We start from the raw sequence: 25,066 nt of genomic DNA, 5'->3' as shown, positions 1-25,066 counted from the left end.
AGAAATGCAAATTCTTGGGCCTTACATCAGATTTACTCAATCAGAAACTCTGAGTGGGCTGTCAATCTGTGTTAACAAGCCCTCCAGGTGATTCTAACTTACACTCAGGATTTAGAATCACTGCTGTAAGGTAGCACAATTTTCCTTGTATTCTACCTTAGACACCTGGGGTAAGAACTTGTACATTTTTCCTACTACAGTTTTACTAAGGGCCATATAAAGTAACCAACTCATTTTACTAAGTCAATCTGATGGTTGTTGCTGTTAATTTGACACCAACAGGAATTCCTAATTTGGAGTGTAGTGAAAAAGGAAATATAGTATTATTCAGTGCAAACAGCTCAAATGGGATACAACACAGCTGTAAAAACAGCAAGGCTATTAGGAGGTCCTGGGGTAAGGCTCCTCTCTACCAGACCACTCTGCTGCAGCAAAACGTCTTAGGTGTTTCACCTCTAGCTATGGACACACCATCCTCAGAAAAGAGCAACGGCCCTCCCGGAACCAAAAGGGAGCTGACTTATATAGACAGATGTACCCAACCCTGGTACCTGGTTGGTCTGTCCTCATGCAAATGAGGACTCCCAATCTTTGCAGTTTGATTGGTCCAAAAGACATTGGTCAGAATGGAGCCACTCTGATTGGTCAGTGAAGAAGCTGGTAGGGGTGGGGGTATAGCTGCACAGCTCCAATTGGATGGTGAAAAGCTTAATTCTGTTGATTGAAATAGGATTCCAAGAACTACTTTCTGTAGAGGCTGGCCCAGATGGCAGAAACACAGTGCAGGCAGGCAGTTCAGTGCAGGCCTCTCCCTGAAGTGCAGTGTGTATGAGAGGGCTCCTGGGTAGAAATCGGTGCTAGGCTCTGTTTTTAAAATTTGAGACCAGTTAGCCTCTGAGAGCCTTTCTCAGTAGTTATCTTCTTTTTCAGGGTGTACAACTGCCTTATATCCCTTATTCTAATTGCTCAGAGGGAATACCTAGAAAACCTTATAACGCCTTTCTCTTTTTGAACTTGTAGTCTGAATCTCAAGAACCCACAGGTCATAGTTTAATTAGGTCCTTCATTCTTGCATGCAGCAGTCTGTCTACATTTCATTCCAGGATGTGGGGACATTTCTAGAGTCTTCCATTCTGCTGTACACCAGAACCAGTTCTACACACTGAAATTCCCTCCAAGGGTCTACTCTTTACAGCATTAATTCTAATACCAATCTCTATCTTAAGCACAGTTGGTTGATTAACAAAAATCTACTTAAGCAAGCTCAAGTAAGGAAATGAGGGGGTTAGTGGGCAGAAACACATGGAATTACATGGAGACCGAGGAATAGAAGCAGTACGGTATAGTACTTACATGCACAGACTCCGGAGACAGGCCCACTGGGGCCAGAGCTGCCACCCACCAGTGTGTGACCTTGGGCAAAGTATTTAACCTTTCTGTGCTTTGGTTTCTTCATCTATAAATAGGCATCCTGTTTGTTTCATAGAATTGTTGACTGGATTAACGAGTTAATATATCTACAATGACCACTACTTGATCCGTAGTGAATGCGACGTATATATTTACTATCAGCAACATGATAATCATTAACAGTAATAGGATGGACTTCCTTGAGATGGAATTGGGAGGAGGTTCTGGACTCAAGGCAGCTTGACAGAGCTTAGCAGCAACAAGCACTGGATGTTCATTCTAATGTTACACTGTCAACATGATTCACCTGGTCCTGCAGTCCTGCTACCAAATGATCTCTGCTTCTTGAAATGTCGGCCCCTCAACCCTTTCACCTGAATTTGCTTCAGCCTGTCTTAATCTTCACTCCTCCTCTCCTTAGCATTTACCCTTCTTCTTTGCCTACCCACTGGCAACAGCTTTCTGCATTGGTTCAGATCACCAGGAAAGAGAATTATGTCCAACTCACCTTTCCACACCAGATTAAGAGCCTTCATTCAGAGTAGGGATTTGCTCTCCTTGGGGCAGATACTACCCCTGGTCCAAGCAGAAGAAGGTCACATGTGTGATGCCCCTAGGAGGTGCAGTGAGAAGATTCTCTTAGGATGGAGTGATGGAAGAGCTACACTGTGGCCAGCCACCACGTTGACCAAAATAGCATGGTGCCATCTCTACCTCCCTTTGAACTTTTTGATGACCTCTCCCTTCCTTAAATACACGTCTTCCTTAAAGACTGAGGCCTGCTCTGAGACATCCAAAACTCTGCTGGGGAACAGTTTATAGGCATCATGGGTCTATCCCACCCTGTCTGTGGGAACACGGGCATGGTAGTAGTCATATCATTATTATTTTTTAATCAAATGTGCTCCTATTTTCATGGAATTTTCCCTTGATGAAAATGCTCATTTTTATATTGCCTCAAAATGAAATAGCTTGTACACTAATAATTTTGTATTATTAAAATTTTTTATGCTGTCACAAATTGTGACCTATGTTTTATAGTTTCTATAGTTTATTTTTATATCAGTTTGACTGTCTACTGACTAGTTGCACATAGTGTTCTCCTTGGGCAAGTTATGATAGGGATTTGACCCCAGCAATCCTTGCCCCACTGTGGGGCTGGTGCTGTTAGGAAGAGGTCAGCAGCATTTTCTGTAAAGGTCAGGTCATCAATAGTTCAGGCTTTGCAAGCCACATGCAGTCTCTGTTGTAATAACTCTGCCAGTGTAGTGGGGGAGCTACCATGGGCGATGTTTCAATAAAACTTTAGACACTGAAATCTGAATTTCACTTAATTTTTACTTATCATGAAATATTCTTCTTTTGACTTTTTCTGAAATTTTAAAAATAAAATTCTTACCTTGTCGCTGGGCTATTCGGGCAAAAATAGGTGGGCCAAACCTGGCCTACTCTGCCAATTCCTACTGTTAATGAGTAAAAGCAAAACAAACCTTTACAATGCAGATGTAAGCGAAAAAAGAAAAAAAAAAGGCACTGTGTTTCTGCCATCTGAGCCAGCCCTTATAAAGAAAGGAGTTCTTGGAACCCTATTTCAAGCAACAGAATTGAGCTTTTTACCATCCAATTGGAGCTGCACAGCTATATTCTCCCCACCATTAACTTCTTCACTGACCAATCAGAGTGGCTCTATTCTGACCAATCAGGATAGTGTCTTTTGGACCAAATTGCAAAGATATATATATAAGTGCCATGGAAGCCCTAAGAAGGAGCATCAGACTTAGCCTGGGAGGATCTGGGAGGCTTCTGAGAAGTGATGCTGGAGCCTTGTCTTCAAGCCAAGCGGAGAAGGCAAGGAAGGGAGTTCTAGAGAAAGGGAACAGCTTGTGCCCAAGCAGGAAGTTGAATAAGCCTGTGCACCTCAGGTAGCTCAGCCGGCTGGGGAGTGTCCAGAAATGAGTGTGCAGGTCCAGATGGCGAAGGGCTTAATGAGACAGGCAAAGGTGGTTGGATTTTATCCTGGTGGTCAGGCGTTTTCAGACTTTCCAAACCTGGCCTTTTAAATAAATCTGTGGTAAGATGTTTGTTAAGATCTTTTGGCCCGTTTTTAATGGTGTGTTTTTTTTTTTCTTGTTAAGCTTTAAGAGTTCTTTATATATTTTGAATGCCAGTCCTTGATAGATGTGTCTTTTGCAAACATTCTCTCCCAGTCTTCAGCTTGTCTTCTCATTCTCTTGACATTGTCTTTTTTTTTCCTTTTTATTGAATTTATTGGCATGACATTAATTAACAAAATTCTTAACAAACATCTCACCAAAGAAGATACACAGATGGCAAATAAGCATATGAAATGATGTTCCATATCATATGTCATAAGGGAAATTAAAATTAAAACAACGAGATACCACTACACACTTATTAGAATGGCCCATATCTAGAACACTAACAAGCCCTAAGGCTGGCGAGACATGGAGAAACAGGAACTCTTACTCATTGCTGGTGAACTGCAGCTGCTTTGCAAGGTGGTTGGGCAGTTTCTTACAAAACTAAACATATTCTTACCATGTGATCCATCAATCACATTCTTGGTATATACCCATAGGAGATGAAAACTTATATCTACACAAAACTTGCACAAGGATGTTTATAACAGTTTTATTCATAATTGTCAAAAAGTTGGAAGTAACCAAGATATCTTTCAGTTGGTGAGTGAATCAATAACTGTGGTATAGCCATAGTACATCTAGATAATGGGAATATTTAGTGATATTATTCATCACTAAAAAGAAATGATCTATCAAGCCATGGAAAAAATATAAGAGGAAACTTAGTAATGCATATTACTAAGTGAAAAGCCAATCTGAAATGATATGTATGTATGATTTGAACTATATGACATTCTGGAAAAGGCAAAGCTATGAGGATGTTAAAACATCAATGGTGGTTGCCATGTGTTGGCAAGGTGTGGAAAGATAAAGAGGCAGTACAAATGGGTTTTTAGGGCAGTGAAAATATGCTGTATGATGCCATAATTATGGATACATGTCCAAACTCATAGAATGTCCACCACCAAGAGTGAACCATAATGTATCTATGGACTTTGGATGATTATGATGTCTCAGTAAAGGTTCATCATTTGTAACAGATGTACCATTCTGGTGGTGGATGTTGATAATGGGGGAGGCTACTTATATGGCAGGTAGGAGGCATATGGAAAATCTCTGGATCTTTCTCTCAGTTTTGCTATGAACCTTAAACTGTTCTAAAAATAGAAATCCTAAGTTTTTAAAATGAGCAATAGATTCAAATAGGCATTTCTCCAAAGGAGATATACAAATGGCCAACAGGTATACTAAAATCATCAGGCAAATACATTGAGACCACAATGAGAGAACACTTTTTTACCTACTATAATGGCCATTATAAAAAAAACAAATAATAGCAAGTGTTGGAGAAGATGTAGGGAAATTAAAACCATTACACACTGTTGTTGAGAATGTAAAATGGTGCAATCACTACGGAAAATAATACGGTGGTTCCTCAAAAAACTAAAAATAGAAATGCCATCTGATCTCACAACTATTTCTGGGTACTTAGCCAAAAGAATTGAAATCATTATACTCCTATGTTCATTTCAGCATTATTCACAATAGCCTAGATGTAGAAGCAACCTAAATGTCCATCCATGGGTGAATGAAAAAAACAAATGTAGTATATACATGCCATGACGTATTAGTCACCCTGTAAAAGGAAATCCTACAAAATGCAACAATGTAGATGGACCAGAAGGACATTGATTAAGTGAAATAAGCTAGTCACAGAAAGACCAATACTGTGTGATTCTATTTATATGTGGTATCTAAAAAAGACAAACTCATAGGAATAGTAATGAAATGAATGGTGATTGCCAGGGGCTTCAGGGAGGGAGAACTGGGGAGTTGTTATTCAGTGGGTATAAAGTTTCATTTACACAAGATGAACATATGCAACATCCTGTCTATGGTTAATTTCTATATTGTGCACTTAAAATTTTGTTATATTCTAACTGCAATGAAAAATGCATATCTTGGCATTGTTTTCATATTGAAAATGAGTATTAATTAGTTCAAAGTCATAGTGACTGCATAAGTCATCTTTGGGAAGACAGAATGGAGACAAAACAGGGTGGCACAAAAGCAGGTTCACAGTTTTGAGTGCGTGAAACACAAAAGTTTATTCTTGTATTATTATTTATTAATCATTGTATTACTTTTTTATATGAACAACTGTAAACCTACTTTGCCCCACCCTGTAGCTAATCCAGGGCCAAGGTGAGAGTAGAGTACTATAATGACAGTTCACTAAAGTATACTGGGGGCCAGAAAGAACGCAGATACCAGTGTCCCTGCTTCCACCCGGAGGAGCCTTCATACTAAACACACACACGTGCTTCTAAGGAGTTTGGCTGAGTGAACTAAATCTCTCTCCAGCTTGACCTGAGGTGCTCAAATATCTGGCACTTGAACTTGAAATATCAAGGGTGTGCTAATGTGTGCAAGAACCCATGGTGAAGGCACCTTCACTCATTGGAATGGAGACGTTGGACCAGAAAAGATATGAAAGGAATCCTTCCTGGGCTGGCTGAGGAACAGGAGGTAGCCCAAGAATGTTTGGAGGTTGCAATCGTCCCAGGTTGCAAAGAGGATACTCACTGTTAGGCCCGATGGTTCCTGATCCTGTAATGGAGTGAAAGAGACTCCCTTGGCCTTTCTAAACCTGATCAAGGGGACAGGGGTTGGGGATTCCACTGTGAAATTTAAGAGCAGACACTGATGGCTCATTAGTTTCTAATTTATAGGTCCTGAAGTTGGGAAGGAGATATCTGCTTTGTTAGCTCCTTTGCTGGGTCTTCCCACCTTCTGGAAGGGTCAGTGATAAAGGTATTTATTTGTAGATAATTAGAATGATCACTCTGCATACCATAACTAAATTTTTTTCAGTAAGAATTCAAAACTGTAATTGTACCATGCAAGATTGTTGTGAAAATTGAACAATATAATGTATGTAAATAATCAACTAGGGTTCCATGTATTTAATGTGCATTCAAGAAATAGCTGCTGTTGTTGAGAAAGTCAAGCTGAAATTTTGGGGTAAAAAAAAAGGAGACTAACTCAATAAAAGCTCTTTGGTTCGCTAATCCTTGACCTCAGGAAGTTCACTCTTATCATTTATGAAATAAGATTAATAATACCTTCTTGATTTTCTCTAGAGTTGGTTGAAATTTCCAAGGAATTTTGTGCTTTATTTACTAGCCTTATTTTAATAAACATTTAACCACTGGTCAAATTTGTTGGACAACATAACCTGAAACATGAAGTGGGGAAGAAGAATTGATTTGTATGTGGACAAAATATGCATATAATTGAAAAAAATAACATCTTCACATTAATAAAGTGCTGAAAAAGCTTTGAAAAGGGATAAAGGTCTACACTGGATTTAGATAGTGATTGCTTCTTTCTACACAAATGGCAGAGAACGCTATAAAGAATGTTATTGCTTTTTAATAGACCATAAGTACTTGTACCGCTGTACTCTCCATTTGATATTAAGAAGAGAATTCATTTAAATAAAGCTTAATGCTTGCAATGGAAAAAAAAAATCTCAACCAGTTGCTTGATATGAGAAAAATGTTAGTAAATCATCTTTGATCTGCTGCTGTGGGTGAGACCATTGCCACCCAGCTGAGATGCAGGGTGAAGCAGGGGTTGGAAGGCTCCCGGAACCTGACAGCTGTGCCCCAGCCCACCCATGCCTGTCCCTGAGGCATCTCCAGGGAGCTTCTGGGACTCTGCTGAGCAGTGGAAACATGGCTGTGCCTGGTGAAGGACAACAGCAGGGTTGTACGCAGACATGATTTGGTTGTGTTCTAGAGAGATTACTCAGAAGATAGAACATTTAGGGCAAGATCGCAGGAAAAGCCACTGAATGGGAATACAGCCATTGTTTCAAACGAACGATTTCTTGAATTTCTATTATGTACAAAGTATTGTGTGAAAATATTTCTCTCAGTGGTAAAGAGGGTGGACAATTAACATGTAGCATATAAATAAAGAAGTTATTTTACATTAAAGTGATAGTAGCACTTAGAGAACACTCCCTGAGCACCAAGTGTTCTAAGTACTATACCAGTATTAACTCCTTTAATCCTCACACAACCTTAGGAGTTGGGTAGTATTGTTACTTCCATTTTACAGATTGGGAAACTTATGCACAAATTGTGACTGGGGCTATGAAGGATCTAAACAGGTGTTGGGGAAAGTTTCCTTTGTGGTGGTTGAGTTGACAGCAGGAAGATAAGGATGGATATAGTTACAGACATCTCCAGAGCCAGGAAGTGAGCCCACCTAGCAGAGAGGAGAGCAAGTTTAAGACTGAAAGGAAGGAGTGACTTAGTCCACTTGAAAAACAAAAGGTTAGTGTGGTTGAGCATAGAGAGGTAGGGAGGGGAGCAGGCCAGGGGAAGAGGTTGCCCGGGGAAGCAGCACCTGATCCTGGATGCCTTGCAGGCTGTGGGAGGAGATCACATTTTTTTCTCAAAGCACAGAGAACCTTGGGAGGCAAGTGAAATGATTGGATTTGAATTCCCAAATAGTGGCTGCCCTGCTGGGAATGGTTGAGAGATTGGCCCCAGTGGAAGCAGGGAAACCTGCAGGCTGCCCTTGAAGTGGTCCAGGCAAGAAATGTTGCCTTGGTCTAGAGTGGTGGAGACACACACGGAGAGAAACAGATGGGTTCTGAGGGTTGCAGTAATTCCACCAAGGGAGGCTAAAGACCTGAATTGAGGGGTAGCACTGAGGGTGGCGAGGGGGGATTGATGAAATAGCTTTTTAAGACATAGGTTTGAGAGGTATTGGTGGCTACTTAGAAGGCAAAGTCAGTGTTTGTTGCTTTTTATATGCCTTAAGAAGTGTCTCAGAGCAGGCACTTAGCAATGACGTCAGGAATTGGGACTCTTCTCTGTAACTGTGTGGAGTGCCTGTTGGGCCCAGCACAGTGCTGTTTGGGGTGGATGTGCCCAAGGGGAGGTCAGGTCTGCCCCTCTATTGTTTTCCAGGCACATATAAGGCTGTGTAACCTATAGTGGTACTTCAGGAAGAGCTTGTCAAACTAGAAAAAAATCTGCCCTTCATCCGGTGGAGAAGATAGTGGTTATAGCATCATGAGATAAGATCGTCCATGGTACTGGACCCGTGTCCATAGCCAGGACCAAGGCCAGGTAGCCTGGAGGGAAGAGAACCTCCCTGTGGTGCCCTCACCATTGAGACTGGATTCCTGGTCAGTCTCCCACGCCCCCAGCCTGGACTGGGAAGAGTCCACTTGAGAAGCATTTTCTCTAACATACCAGCTGTCCCTAAATTAGTGCTCCTGAGGCCCCTTTATCCATTGGTGACTAGTTTTTACAGTTAGATTGCAAGTGCTGGCCCTGGCTTCACTGAGGCAGCAGGATGGGTGGGTGGCCCAGGGAGCGGGTGGTTCTTGGTGTCACCAATGCGTCCGCCTCCTGTGCGTAGCTGTCCTTCACGCCCCCTAAACCAGGGGCTCCTCACTCCCCGGAACCCTGGTGCTGTGGACCTCTGCTGAATCCTTAGACCCTTTCTCAGAGTAAGGGTTTTAAGTGCATAAAATAAAAACAGAGAATTGCAACATGAACCAATTATATTGATTTACAGATATGCCAAAATATTTTTTTCCATTTGAGATTTAGTAATATATCTTAATGCACTAAATAACAAGATCAGGGAGCAGCAGCCACCATAATTTCAAAGCAGAGATAGAGCCATAAATGATATTTTGAGATATCTGAAGCAACTATAAAATAATATGAAAATCTCTGATTTCTTCTGGTGACAAAGTTACAAATTCAGTTAATACTACTGTGGCCTACATTCAAAATTAAAGGAAATGCTAAATCTCAGTTAGAGTTTGCCAAAATAAAAGACATTTTTTCTCATTCAATTTCATTCTTAATTCCGTTCATGAATCGTGGGTGACAGTGGAGCACCCCGTCCAACCACTCATTTCTGTTACCAAGTGTTTCAGAAACCAATGGCATGAAATGTAAAGTGTTGCGTTTTGTTTCAAAACTTATTTGATTAGCTTATTTTGACAATACCCGGTTTATTCCCATCTGTATTTTATAGATCAAGACCTGGCCAAGAGCAAATGCTCCATAAATGCTGGGTGGATGGGCGGATGAAGAAACAGTGAAATGACTGTCCAGACTTATAGCTCACAAGTAATAAAGCCTGAACTTGAACCCACAGCACTTTTTACTCAGAATCTCTCGTTCTTTCTATTCCTCCATGCTACCGTTGTGCTATTTTTATTTTAAAGAGTTAACTCAGTGCGAGGCAGGTTTATAATTTGTGCTCTTGATCATGAGAAAGACAGTCCTGTTGTTCCTTGGTCAGAGAACACCTAAAAGACTCTGCTTACTTCAGAGCCAGGTTTTAAATACACAGAATCTGTAGACGTCAGTGGCTGAGATCACAAAAGCCCCAGAAACTGTCTCTCACAGGCTGCCAATGAACCACGGATGTGCAATTTAGAAAAGCTAAGATATACTTAGTAGTAAAAGGTGGGGAAGTAGTTCAGTATTGCTTCCCCAATGTCAAAATATGTCCCAGAGTTTACAAGGGATAAATTTTGACTTAGTTGAAGAACTCTGGAATGTTTAAGCCTACTCAGCACTGCGTTGCCTCATGTGACATTGACTGAAACCATTTAAACATTGATTTGTGCATTTATTCCTTCATTAGTAAACGTTTATTGTCAACCTACTACTGTACGTGGCAGATGCTGAGGTGTATGCTGCATTTAAAGTGTAGATGAAGATAAACTATTGTAGAGCTTAGAGCCTATTTAGAGACAGACAATAAATAAAAACTTAAAAATAATAATTATAATAAATATTTTAAAGGAAACAAATGGAGTGCTATGATTCAGAACAACAACTGGGTAGGGATGGGAAGATCTATATTTATATGTCTATGGGGAAGTGGCATTGAACTTGATATCTTAAAGATTAAAAGGCCTACAAGGGAGTCAAAAAGAGGAGAGCTAAAAGAAGTAGCATGTGCAAAGGCCCTGAAACTGAAAAAAAAATAGTAACATATTGATTCTGAAAGAAAGCTACAGTGGGAATTAAAGCAGAGTGGAAGAAAACAACAAGGAATAGCTTTGAAGAAGTAGGCATGGACCAGCTCATGTAAGAGCTGGCAGCGGGTAGAGGGTGGGCATTTGGATTTAATTCTAAGTGTAATAGAAAGCCCTTGAAGAATTTTAGGCAAGGGGGTAACATGATGGGTGTTATATTTTAAAGGATTACTCTGGCAACTGGGTGGAGAATAGATTTTAGGTTGAAAGAGAGAAACCAGGAGGCTCTTGAAGTATATCAAGAATGAGATGATGGAACTGGATTGGGTGGAGACCATGGAGATAGAGAAGATAAATTTGAGATTGTTGGGAGGGTCAGCTGAGATTTTTCATGTATCGGAAGTGGGGAGTGATGGAAAGAGAGGAGTTGGCAGTGATTGACGGTGCTGAGGGAAGAAATATCTGGATAACCATTTTCCAGCAACTCTGCAACCTTGTGATAGATTCCATTGGTTCTCAAAGTGGGTGATGCCATTTAGAGAGTATTTAGAAATATGGGGGACAGTGCTTTTTCAGTAGTCAACATGATGGGTAGTACTATTGGCATTTAATGCACAGGGGTCAGGGATGCTAAAAATCCTACATCTAGAATGCCAGTAGCTTCTTCCCAGAAAAACATGGGTGGGGCCCTGGCCAGTGGCTCACTGGATAGAGCTTTGGCCCTGCATATGGACATCCTGGGTTTGGTTCCCAGTCAGGGCACACATGAGAAGCAACCATCTGCTTCTCTTCCTCTCCCTCTCCCCCTTCTCACTCTCTTCCTTTCCTGCAACCAATGGCTCAATTGGTTCAAGTGTCAGCCCCAGGCACTGAGGATAGCTCAGTTGGTCTGAGTGTCAGCCTCAGGTGCTAAAAATAGCTCAGTACGCAAGCACTGGCCCCAGATAGGTTGTCCAGGTGGATCCCCATTGGGGCACATACAGGAATCTGCCTCACTATCTACCTTCCTCTCACCTAAAAAAAGGGGGGGCGGTAATAGAAAAAAGAAAAGAAAAACATTGGTGGACCATGTCTCTTTCAACTCTAAGAATCTAGAAAAAATTGCATTTTTTTACACTATTAGCAATTCATATCTTTTTGCGCATTATTTGAGTCAGGTATCTTTTCATAAGTAATTGGCTAAAATTAGCTATGGGGAAGTGATGGAGATTTAGATGGGAGATGGTACACAGAGCAGAAAAAAGATGGATAAACTTGGGGAGGGGATTTGGAGGTAGGTAGGGCTGGGGCCCTTGGATAGAGAGAAGAAGGTGGAGAGCAAGCGAGAGGCTGTGAGATACAAGCTTTGCCACTTTGTTCTGCGTGCTGCCAGCTGCTTGCCTGGTCCAGAGATGCCTGCTAGCCCAAACTTCCCTTCCCCATTCCTCCACACACTTTGACATTTTCTTTCTCATCATTTGAGCCCCAAAAGTACATTCTTCCTTCAGATGATCAGGGAGATGCCACAAATTTAGTCAGAATCCAATCAAGCTGTACATTCTAGAAGAATAAGGAAAAGTGGCAGGAGCCTCAGTGTCTAATTAAATCACTCCCTAATATGGGTGAATATTGTTCTTTCCATCTCTCTAGCTTAATAAGATTCTTTTCTAATAATTCTCACACATACTTTCATTTGGGCCTCCCCACAGTGCTAAGGGACAGGGCATTCATATTATTTTGTCCATTTTACAGACTCTGTTGTTGAGGTTCAGGGACTTAGACTGCCCAAATCAAGCAGCCACTAAAGGACAGAACAGAGCCAGAATTTGAATGTAGGGCTTCTGGTGAAGTTTCCTACCTGCAAGTGATCCCCTGGGTTAGTAAGTTAGGAAGCGAAGAAGAAATAGTTTCAAAGGAAGTTTATGTCAAATGGTGGCAGAATACAAAATTAGGTGCCCAAGAGGCATTGTATCGATGTGTAAGAAGTTCACAGGACCCAGTTAGGATTTGCCCTGGCCGCATGTGAAGGAACCAGAATAAGAGAGCTCTTTTAGCACCTTGGGGATGAAAGACTTGACTCATGTTGGGTTCTCAGCACCGGAGGCCCCATTCTGGGCATGTACATAGCTGTTCCCGCAATAGCTGCAGCATTGTGAGCCCAGATGGATCGGGCCAGCTTTCACCTGGTGGGGGCTGGGCCGCCAGATATTCAACTCCAGAGGACACCATTCATACCCTAGAATATGTGACTGGCTCCACCTGGGGTTGTGCCGTGCACACGGAGGGTGGCCACTGTCAGTGAAAGAAGGCATGAAGAAGATCACGCTGTTTCTCTCATGCTATGCCCATGACTCTCTGCACCCCCCCCCCCACACACACACACACGCATACTTGCACACCATCCATATACAAGGCATCAGTTCCACTTTGGTATGCAAGGCCCAAGGCTCTACCTTTTTCAGCCCCAGCATCGTTTGAGACAAGGTAGCTTTTTCTGCAAACTGAAAAAAGTTTCCCTCTCAGAGCAGGCTGAGGTGTAGGCGTGACACTGGTTAGACATGGCAGGCAAGAGAAGCAGAATGACAACTCTGAGGGAACCAAGAAAGCCCAAAGGGGAGACAAGGTTTAGAGTTAAATCAAGATTGGATTTTGTCATGAAAGGCAGAACTGGCAAAAGCATCATTACAAGGCATTAACCTTGTTACACACAGACGAACAAGCAGAGGTTGGGATTCAGAAATAAATTACACATAATAAACTAGACAGAACAGGCTGAGAGCAACATTAGCGATTATGCTCTAAGGGGAAAGAAGGGCAAGAAAGGAAATAGGCCAAAAAAAAAAAAAAGAGTAAGAATAATTTCTGGACACAGGGGGCCGACTGTACTGTTTACCCGCCTTTTCTGCCTGGTTCCCTAGGTATTAACTTTGCTTTTGTGAGGTTCTCTGGGGCCTGCCTTTCTTTTGTTTCATTTGCTGAAATGAGCATAAGAAAGCCATTCAAAAGGTTCCTTTTCCCATTCATGGGGACCTGTCCATTTCTGTGTGTTTCCAGCACAAAAGAACCCATTTCCATTCAGCCACAGCAGCCCTTGGGGTTTATGTGAGGTCCAAGCCCACTCCTGCCCATTTTCTTCCAGGCTCGCTGCTGTAATTGACTCCCCAGTCCTGACTCTGGTCAGTCCTCAGGGTGAGGGGGGCAAGCACTTACTGTCCCAGCTCCAGGTCCCTCCAGGCTGAGGACGATCTCAAGTCTAGTGCCAGGTCCCAGGAGCCCCGACTCTCATTCGGTACACAGTGACTGGCTTTGGGTTGCAGGTAACCGGACCTAATCAAGAGTAGCTGCAACCACAACAGCAGTTGTTAACTTAGTAAAAAGTTGCAAAGTTGGAAGTCTGGGCTCAGTCGCGTCCTCAAGAACCCAGAGCCTTCTATTGTTTCCTCATACCAATCTTGGCCTGTTGATTTTCATCTTCGATTTTGTCTGTCAGGGAAACAAAATGGCTGCCACCATGTGACTTTACACCACTGATTTCAAAGGGAGGAGGTCAGGGAGACAGGCAAACGGGCTCACCTTAAGAGCCCTTATCAAGGAGGAAAGTCCCTCCCAGAAGCCCCTCAAGTGGACTTCTTGTCATTCACTGGCCAGAACTGGGCCATGTGGCCAACTCCTAGTGCCAAGGGGTAGGAAAGCAAGTATCTGGTGATGAGGAATGGGATTACCATTTGGCTTGGTCCAGTCATGGTTTTCCCAGCTTGGGTTTATTGCTACCTGAACAAATTTATGGTCTTGTGGCAAAGAAGAAGTTGGGAATACAGTACTGCCATGGGTGTGGCAGGGAGTGTTTGTGTTTTTAAATAAGGTAATGATAGCAACCATGGATTGTGTGTTCCTGTGGGCCTACAGACACTGTTCTTAGCTTTACTAAGGCTTGGGAACTAACTCCTTCAGTCCTCATAGCAAGTCTATGGCATAAATGCTGTTGCCATCACTTCCACCATACAGAGGAAGAAACTGAGTCACAGAGAGGTTAAGTAATGTGCCTCAAATTACTTAGCTAGAAAGTGATAGAGCCAGGATTCAAAACCCAGGAGGTCTGGCTCACCACCCTAGACTGCTCCTATTAGGCAAAATGATAAAATACTCCAAGTAGCAGGTAGTAAGTACATGTTACCGGTAATAATAACACCAGCTAAAACTTTCAGCATGTTATTATTACTATTATCAGTATTATCTTTCCTTCATAACCACTCTACTAATCAGGTTTCCTTTGCCTTATGCACAACTGAGAAAGCCAGCCTCCAACAGGGTTAAATGAATTGCCCTAGTCCCATTGGTGAGAGCCAAGCTCCAATGCGAACTTAACCTCTCTGACCCCTAGTCCCAGGCATTTTGTTCTAAAGCCACCAGCTTTCCAGCTTGGTAGCATGGGTTTAATGGCTGTACTACTTACCTATGCTATTGATCTGGGACTTCATGTTGAAAACTGCAGCTACAGGGAGTCCTCAGGTTATGATACAGTTTCGTTCCTACAACAGTGGCGTAACCCAAATTTTGATGTAAGTTGAAACACACCCTAGCCTGTCACTTACCTATCCTAACACAGTTGTAAAATCATAATCTAGAACACAAAAACACAATGAAGCCACAGAAAAAGGAAAAGGACATAACTATACTGTACTGTACACTGTGCTGTAGTTAACAGAAAACATGACGAAAAATGAGTATAACAAAATTCCTTACCTTTATTCCTGTGGTTGGCTTGCACACTGGCAGGGGCATTGCAAGGTGGGAGAGTGTGACCTATTGGGAGAATGCTGGAGAGACAGGAGAACCTGCAGAAGGTGCTGGAGATACTGGATCAGGGGAATTAGCAGTGGCGTAGCGAACATAACTGGCGCCCAGGCACGACGCTTTACTGGCGCCCCCCTCCCCTTCTACTAACGGTTTTCTTGTTTGTCTTGGAGACCATTTGGCGCCCCTCTGCGAGTGGCACCTGGGACATGATAGACCCCTTGCCCCCGCCCCTCGCTACGCTACTGGGAATCAAGATTGCCTACGGAACACGCAGGAGGTGCTGGAGATGATTCAGCCTGTACTACGGGTGTTTCTTCTCAAGAAGCAGCTGATGTAGAGGGTACAGGATCTGTTTCAGGCCTCTCTACCTTCTAAAAGAATTGTTCCAGGCTAGTCTGGAAGGTTGGTGACTTCTTCTCTTCCAAAATCTACCTATAGCATTGCAAGGCATCCATAACAGCTCTGTAGACCTTCCTGACTGTCATCACTGGGGTCTTCAGCCTGAAGTTTGGCCAACCCATCCTCTACCATAGAAATACTACCTGCCAAGCCCTTGGTAGTAAATCTCTTCGGTTCTAGGGTTACTATCTTATCCTCTTCAGTCAGCTGCCTCTCCAGCTGAATAAGGTCCTCAGCAAACAACTCCTCTCCATGTGATGCCAGTAGCTCTGTGACATCCATCGTGATGGCTTTCCTCTTCTTCGAAGCACTACCATCTGAAGACTCTGACTTTCATTTAGGAGTCATGATAAGGGCCAAGAAGTTGCCAAACAAAGCAACACAAACGAAACACTTGTACTTTTAACAGTCCAAAATGGTGTAGGTCACGCACTGGGGGGACGCCAACCCCCTCACTCATATGCCGCATTACTGCGTGTTCTTCCTCTGCGTGCAACCAAACTAGTTCACCCATGCAGTCTGTGAGTACGACGCCAATGGCATAAGCCATAACACTCACATCTCAATTTTTTTAAGTTTTTATGGGAGTAAGCATTGTAAACTCAAAACATCGTATGTCGGGACTGTCATAGCTTGAGGACCCCTGTATTGAGGAACACTCATAAGTCAGAGGACACTAGAGAGGCTGAGATGGACATTTGAAAGCAATTTTCATCTTATTCCCTTTCAACTTTTGAGCTGCCTCTTTTTTTTTTTTTTAATTGGAGCCAGTCTTTCCCAGCCAGACTATCTCATCCACCTCAGCAAGGGCCACCCGTGACATCGTGGCTCTGGGCTCATCAGAATAGCTATGGTTATTAAGCACCTTCTGTATATCAGACACGAGAGTACACGATTCCATTTGGTCCCTGTGGGCGGATCATCAACAATCCACAGCTATTCCTCTTTCTGGGTCAAGAGATGAAGGAGAATGGAGTTCTCTAGCCAAAGCTAGTGGTATTAGAATATATCAGATACCCAGAGAGAGATGACATCCAATTCTCTGAGTTAGCTGTTCTGTGCTGCTCAAATATTTAATGAAAGTAATAGGCATAGTTGGCCAAAGTTAAGTTTAAACAATTCTGGTTTTATTTTAAAGCAAGATGTGGGGTGTGTGTGTGTGTGTGTGTGTGTGCGCGCGCGCGTGTGTTTTATCTAAAGGTCATTCGATTTTTCTTTTTCTGCTCAAAAGTCATGAGGCATCATTATATTAACAGTGATCTATTGTTCTGATGCATAGACTTTTTTATTCAATTTTAACAGAACAGGACCTCATCTTTCCTGATGGCATAAAAAGTATCTTTAACAGGAAAAAAAAACTTTCTAATGGGCTTTCAAAAAAAATCTTCTTAAACTGAGTTTACTATGGAATATATTATGCAAATAAGTCAACTTTCTCCCTATGTTATAACATCTTTTCCTCGAAAAGTGATCATGGTGTTGGAGGAAATCCCTGCTAGCTTATCTCTTCCTCGCAGCGCAACTCCAGCAAAGAAATATAGATGGTACTTTTAAAGGCTTCAGAAATCAATTTAGTCTATGGATCCATTCAGTGTTGATGTTAATGAAAATTGGTGGGTTTAAAAATAATGAATATTTAATAAGATATAAATTGAAAGACATAAACACTATTTGCAATAATATAATGAAGTTAATAAGGCTTAGCCCCGCCCCCCTGTCCACCTCCCACCTCTGAAAATGGGGTGATTTTAGGAGTTGTGGTGATGCTTACTGAAGTTTGCCAGCTCTCTCTTTGGCTAAAATTTAAACGTGCTTTTGAAAAACCGTAGTACAGTTGGGAACTGAGCTCTGGCAGATAAAGTGTGCTATCACACTGCGTTCAGTAGCTGTAGACAGCAACGGCTCTCCAGCTCCGTATCTTCCAGAGATTTGTGTAACAAACTCAGTTCTCTGTCAGTGAAGGCAGAAAGCAGCATAAAATACTTCTTGCCTTTAAACAAGAAAGAAAAAGACATTTTGGTCAACACTCTGTCTGCTCGGGGTTTAAAGAGAGGCTTTATTTAATGATCAGGAGGAAGCATGTGATTACATGTGCTCAAAGCCTCAGACTATTTTAAAAAATGCCTTCAGGGTGGAGTTATGCTTTCCGTTTTCTCTTTTTTTTTTTTTTTCAATTTTTTTTTTCAATTTTATTTATTCATTTTAGAGGGGGGGGGAGAGGAGAGAGAGACAGGGGGGAGGAGTTGGAAGCATCAACTCCCATATATGTGCCTTGACCAGGCAAGCCCAGGTTTCGAACCGGCGACCTCAGCATTTCCAGGTCGACGCTTTATCCACTGCACCACCACAGGTCAGGCCTGCTTTCCGTTTTCTCTTCAAGAGCATCGGCACCAGGTCCAACCCTTGTGTTAGGTTCCTCTGTAGTTCTGTGGTTCTGCCTTTCCCACCATCCATGACCATATCTCTCCCTCTCCACCTTCTGAATTGCTTACCCTGCCTTTGGGCTTCACATTGCACCCTTCTTGTAAATCCGGAATTCCTCCGACTGCCATCACACCCGATAGGATGGCCTGTCTCACATCTTGGAAACGGCTTGTTTAACCTCGCAGAAGCCAATCCCTAGAGAAAGCAAATTGCAGCAGGATCTTGCAAACAGCTAAGTGTAAGATCCCAATTCAGCAGTGGGCTTTCTCTTGGCAATAAGGTGGACCGCAGTTTCATATATCAGCTGGAGGAGTGTTAAATGGATGGCTAGCTCACTGCTGGCAATCAATACATGTTAATACATAGTAAACAAATGGCTTTCCATGGGCTGGGCAAGCCTGGTGATTTTGCAGATAAAAAGGATAAAAGATTGTTCCTGGGGATCTTGTCTAAGATAATAATATATCTGGGGACTCAGGTAGGGTCCTTCCCAGGTGGGCACAAGTGACATTTAATCAAGGGAATTATTGCTATTAAAAATCAATTTTTTTATTTGTACATTTGTGTGCATATTCAGAAAGAAGATGATCAACCTGAAAAAGTCCAACCAATCGCATCATCTACCTTGATCCATTCCGACCTGACATCTGTCTATGGCACCGTGGTTATGAACAGAACTGTTTTATTCCTGGGGACTGGAGATGGCCAGTTACTTAAGGTTGGTTTCTTGTGCCTCTTTCAATGTCCATTTAAAATTTTTTTTAAAATTTTATTTATTTTAGTGAGGATCTGAGAGAGAGTGTGAGAAGGGGGGGAGGAGCAGGAAGCATCAATTCCCATATGTGCCTTGACCAGTCAAGGTCAGGGTTTCAAATTGGCGACCTCTCAGCATTCCAGGTCAATTCTTTATCCACTGCGCCAGCACAGGTCAGGCTCGTGTTCATTTTAAGTGATCCAATTTTGTGCTTTTTATTTTTTGTTGTTTCTGCATTATGTACAACCCCATACCAACTGCTTTATGAACTTCTCAGTGACCCCCAGAAATGGCCAGAAAGAAATTTCTAGAAGTCAGTATGTAGTAATCTCTCTAGCTATGTAGAGAGATACATAGCTAGAGAGATTACTGGCTTGCAGCAAGCTAGTTCCCCTTCCTGACTCATAAATTGCCTGAGTGAGATAAATGGGGGGGGGGGGGGGCAGGGGGAGGGGCTGCTGACCCCTACTCAATCCCTAACTCACCTCTCTCTGAGACATTTAACCTTTTTGTTCTATCTCCTTTATAATGAAAATTTACAAAGCATCTGATTTCTCACAACTTCAAAGAAATGAGAGATTATAGGATTTGAACAGAGGAAAAAAAAAACAAAAACAGGTGCTCCTTCCTTTCAGCCCACTTGCTGCCCACAGAAGGGGTTTGTTTTCTGCCCTTGTCCCCCCCCCCACACACACACACACACCACAGAGAGGTGAGAGACTGGAAACGCTTTGAGACTCCCCTGACTTTTATCTCTGAGGGCTGTATTTCCAACTGTGTGCATGCACCACTGGTCAAGTTGAGATTTTTTTTTTAATTCATTTGAGAGAGGGGCAGTGGGAAGGAGGAGAAACTAGCATCAGAACTACCTGAAATTACACAGCACTTATCTCCTCAATTTCATCAGCAAGCATTTATTGAACACCACCTGTGGCCCCCACCAACATCTGTGGCTGGGAACTGCACTATTTCTGTCACCTTGCGGTGAGATTCCTTTGCTTCTCTGTAGCCAGTCAGTGTACTGTCAGCTCAGATTTGAAATTGGACACTAACATTTGTTTTCTCAACTGATCTCCCACTGATAACTAGCTCTGTGACTTTAGGAAAATTGCTTAACCTCTCTGAGACTCCATTTCCTCCTCTGTAAAATGAAAGTGTTCTAGACAACTTGGAAAACCCCTTCTTCTGAAGGCCTCCACTTCTGTCTTCTGCGCCCTTACCACCGCCTCCCCAGCCAAACCTTTGCTTGCTCCACGCTCCCCGTGCATTGTGTGGTCCTGTCGCACACCTCTGCTCACACTGTACCCCCTTCCTGGACTGCTTTCTTTTTTCCCCTCTGCTTTAGCAAATGCTATGTCTGTGTGCTTTGGCTTAGCTTAAACTCTGCCTTATCTTTGAGGACTCTTAAGCCTGTAGTGATCATATTTTTCTCTCATCTCCTGAAATACTCATTATCTGTATCTTTTTTTTTTTTTTTTTTTTTTTTTTGGCTCATTACAAATGCCTTGCTTTGATGCCTTACCTTTTCTCTTGTGCTTGTCTGGCCTTCTCCGCTTGACTTTAAACATCTTGAGAAGGGGGCCAGGAAGTCTCACAGCCTGATATAGTGCCGAATGCCTGGTAGGCATTTGATTTAATCTGTTTTCTTTGGAGGAAACCCAGTAACATATGGGAGGGAGTTTGTTTGTATACACATTCTTTTAAAATATACATTGATTATCTTTCTTGTTGTGTTGGCTTAATTTCCCGGGGAATGGTAAACACCTATCAGTTATTCTACGCAAGTGGCTCGGTGCCATGAAGATTCGCCTGTAGCTATACCAGCCTGGTCTGGCTGATTGGAGCCCACTAACCTGGCAGAAGACCTTCCCATCAACCCAAACTGGGCCTCCTCACCAATTAGCTCTTCAGATTTGGGATATTTTTGATGAGTGTTTTGACAAGAACACTGTTTCCCCAGTGCTGAGCCAACCAAATTGTTACTTGGTAAATTGGAGGTGAAAGAACACTTAGCTATAAATAGTTCCCCAAGGGGAAGGCCTGGTTCGCCCCTCCTGTTTGCTCACCCCGCTGGTTCTTGTGCAGCTGGCCAGATTTTAGAGTTGTTGTGGCACCAGGGTGGTGGAGGAGGGGGGACCAAGCTGCAGCCTCAAGCTGCTGAGGACGCGGTAGCTGGCTGAAGTCTCGCTTTCCTCAGCATCCGGAAGGGGGACCCTTTCAAAAGCCACATCTATGGCCTTGTTTGAATAATGAGGCAGGTTGTCTATTTTGTGACTGCTAACATTTATACAGTGCTTCCTATGAGCCAGTCACTCCACACAATCTAGCTAATTCAGTCTTCTCCAGAACACTGTGAAGTTGATGTTCTGTTCCCATTTTACAGATGAGGAAACTGAGGCTCAGAAAAGCTGTGTGTTTTGCTCAAGGTCACACAGTGGCAAAGCAACTTCAGAGACTGCCTTTATATCCCTCATGACTGTTACCTCTGCCCAGGCAAGGGCATCTGCTCCCTGAGGGTTCTCATGGGGGGCTTGGGAAGCATGTGGATATTGGGGTAGCTGGTGAGGAAATAGGGCACCTGGGGTGGGTCTAAGGTCTTAGAGGCTCAGAGAAGAATCCCAGCGTGAAAAGGCAGACCATCTGACTGCGGGAATACCTCACTGGCATGATGACTTACTGAGAATTAAGCCCCGCCTCCAGCTTCCCTCAGAGAGGTTCTTTTCCTAGGACGAGGTTACCAGGGGCAAATGTGAGCTGCATTGGCTCCTCCAGCCTCCCTAGAAGAGCCCAGTAATTTCCAAGACTGCCCTCGGTAGCTTGTTTGCAGAGTCCTGGAGAGTCAGGGCTGTGTCAATGATTTGGAAGACACAGATAATCCCCAAATCCCTTTATTCAAAAACTTCAAGCTTCTCCCTTGCCAGACTTGTCACCAGAACTGTTAGAAAAGCCGAACATTGATAGACACAAGCTTGGCTCCTTACGCCCCAGAGTGGAGGTACTAATGAGCAGCAAAAAAAAAACAAAAAAAACCCCAAAATCCAACCCAAGGCGGATCAGCCGCGTGCTTGCTAGTGATCAAGAGTTGGCGGCATTTTGACAGCTGCCAGGCACTGTAGTATATGCCTGGTTGGATGAGAGGCAGGAAATGGCAGTTGGGGGCCCATTGATGTTTATTGCCCCTATGCGCGCGCGCGCACACACACACACACACACACACACACACACACACACACACACACAAAATCCTAGCTTCTTCAATCACTGAAAACCTCATGGGGTTTTCATATAATTCAGTGCAATTTTAGATATCATGTTATTTAAGTAATTTTGTGTTGTAAAAATGATAGATGCTTGTAGAAAAAGTTGCAAAGGAGCAGGGGATGAGAGGAAAGCAAAGAAAAAACAACCGCAGTTCTGTTGCGTTACAGGCAACTGCTGTCAGCAATTGAGTGTTTTTTTGTTTGTTTTTTAACATAGTTGAGTTCAGAGTCTATCCAATTTTGCATCATTTTTCCTTCAGTTAATGAGGGAAAATATGTATATTCAAATGTTACAGTAAACCTTTTGTCAACAGTATTTTTAAATAGCTGTCTCATATTCTATCATGTGGAAAAATTATTTTGATCTTAGGCCGAGATAGTGAATCACTTTTAAAGTGTCTTTAAAGATAGGCACGTTTTCCACGTCACCTGGCACCGCTTCCAAAGGTAAGATTTCACTCACGATAAGTGGGAAAAACGAAAGACCTGACAGCGTGCTAATACCTTTACTGCCCTTTCTCTTGCCTTTTTTCCTAAGTCCCTTTATAAGATTTTAGAACAACCGCAGGACTTTAGGACTGCGAGGGCCCTTTGAGAGTGTCTAATCTGCCCCCTTATTTGATCAACATGTGGTCCTAATAGTTATAAGACAAGTTATGTTCAATCACCCCTGCCCCCTGTTATTTCCTCATTTTACTTCCTTTCTGAACATGATTATGTTCTGTCATTTTTTAGTTGTCAGCGTCTCTGGTGAGATCAGCTGAAAGAGCATGGTCACCCTGAGCTTAGCTCTTGGGAATGTGTGTCACACGTGTTGCCCAGCCAGGGCACACTGCTCACGCACCCGTGTTTATAAACACATGCTGATTCTTTCTTCAGGGACATCCTATAGTGGTTTGGATTCCTTCAGGCTGACTTACACATATAGCATATTGTCCTTATTTCAAGGGCAGAATTGAATATTTTGAGCTTTTCCAGGTGGTAAAATAAGTAATAACAGAATATGCCTGAAATTTGAAATTGGTAACATTACACATGCCCATTAACCTTTCTTGGAAGCATTAAAGATAACAGAGCAGCGGATGAGGAATAATAATAGCTAACATTTCTGAGCTCTTACTATGCGCCAGGCATTAGAACCAGTGTCTGCGTGGGTTAACTCGTTTAATCCTCGTGAGTCAATCCTATTACCATACAGATTTTATAAATGAAAGAAACCCGAGCTCGGAGAAGTTAGGTAACTTGCTCGGGGGGATTTGCACTAAAGTAAGGTGTCTCCCAACCACACTACACTGTTAATTGAAATGTAGTCTGTAGAGCTTGGTAGAGTTGTTGAAACTGGTTTTTATTTTTAATATTGGAACATCTGGGTCAATACCACTGTTTAGGGTTTCATGAGAAGGAGCTATGGCTTCTGTGGTTCTAGTTTGTTCCTATTTGTGGATAGACTTCTGTATTTGAGGAAGAAAGGGTCCTTTCTCTCAGGGTTGCAAGTAGCTCTTGGGAGCCTCTGATTGCACTAAGGGGCCCTGCTTTTCCTCAGTGGATTCCTTTAGAGCAAAAGTAGGAAATGGATATTTTAGTTGATTCTTGGAATAGTTCTGGTGATAGGAAGCTAGTGTTAGGATTCTTCAACGTCCCTAGGAAGGAAGTAGGGTTCAGGGTGCAGGAATCTATACCATGCCCTTTCCCCCTATGTAGCAGAAAAGTACCGCTACCCTCAAAACCTTACTTTCACTAGAGGGATTTCAGTTATCCAAACCATGGAGCAAAATTCAACCCAGTTCCAGAAAGTTCTTCATGCATTCTAACAGTAGACCAACTATGTAACAACTGAAGAGCCCTCCTTTATTCCAGTTCTTAAAGTTTTTGAATGAGAGAGAAAACCAAACTAATACAACCTTTATAAGGACAAGCTTGGCGTATATATATTCCCATGGAATGTTCAAATAAGAAAAAGGCGATAATGGGGCAACCAGGGTACAACCTGGGGCCAGAAGGGGGGTGGGGTGGGGACAGCTGAGCTAAGGCAATGGACCAAGAGGTAAAAGCAGCAGGAAGTGTCAAAACTTGGAAATGGGCCCCATGGTTGGCTGTTTAGAATGTCAAATGAAGCAGTTTCCAGTTCATCCCTATATCACAATTCATTTCAGTTTGTGAGTTTGTGGGGACTCCTCAATTTAGAGCTCTTACTCCCTTGCAATCCACAATTCTGGAACTTGTGATTCAGGCTGTATGCTTTTCTTACTACTTAGAATAAAGTAAATAGGTTGGAAACAAGAGAGGAATTTGCTTCCATTTTTATATTTCATTTTTATTATGTCTGACTAGAGAAGCACATTAAATGCTATTGATTAATTACCTTGCTTTTTGTGTGTGTGTGTGTGTGAGAGAGAGAGAGAGAGAGAGAGAGAGAGAGAGAGAGAAAGAGAGGGAGAAAGAGAGGGAGAGAGAGAGAGAGAGAGAGAGAGAGAGAGAAGTGAGAAGATTGGCCTGTTTACCCTTCAACTGGTTAGCCCTCCAGAGTGAAGCATTAAGGAAAGCAATTTGGCATATTTGAGCTTTTTGAACACCCATGATTTTTCTATCTTGTGGTAATATTAAAGAAAACAAGAAATAGTCTTTTATTTAATTTTTCTTCCCCCTCATTTTCCTCACAGGCTATCCTTCCTGGTGGTGATATCAAACTTATAATGCAACTAATTAAATGTGTGGCATTGAAGTCTCACAAACCATACAATGCAGGACTATAGTTGTTTTTTGTTTGTTTGTTTGTTTTTTGTATGCAGCAAAAATTCCTAGACTAGTTAATAGCCTTCCATGAGGCTTCAGGAAGATGTCAACAGAAACAATATGTTGACACAAACTGAAATTCTGCATCGGGGAAAATTTGTTTTCTATATAGCCTTCC

At 42.5% G+C, this 25,066-nt stretch overlaps 1 protein-coding gene across 1 annotated transcript in view; it reads left to right on the top strand.

Annotated features, from left to right (window-relative positions):
- Positions 1–25,066, top strand: part of PLXNC1 (plexin C1) — a 174,063-nt gene that overhangs the window by 7,455 nt on the left and 141,542 nt on the right. Inside the window, exon 2 of the mRNA XM_066368633.1 lies at positions 18,719–18,859. Within this exon, the coding sequence (XP_066224730.1) occupies positions 18,719–18,859 (141 nt within the window). The remainder of the gene's footprint in view (positions 1–18,718; positions 18,860–25,066) is intronic.

Source organism: Saccopteryx leptura, chromosome 2 (assembly GCF_036850995.1).
Source record: "Saccopteryx leptura isolate mSacLep1 chromosome 2, mSacLep1_pri_phased_curated, whole genome shotgun sequence".
NCBI lineage: Eukaryota > Metazoa > Chordata > Mammalia > Chiroptera > Emballonuridae > Saccopteryx > Saccopteryx leptura.
This window is presented reverse-complemented; position numbering and strand designations above follow the sequence as displayed.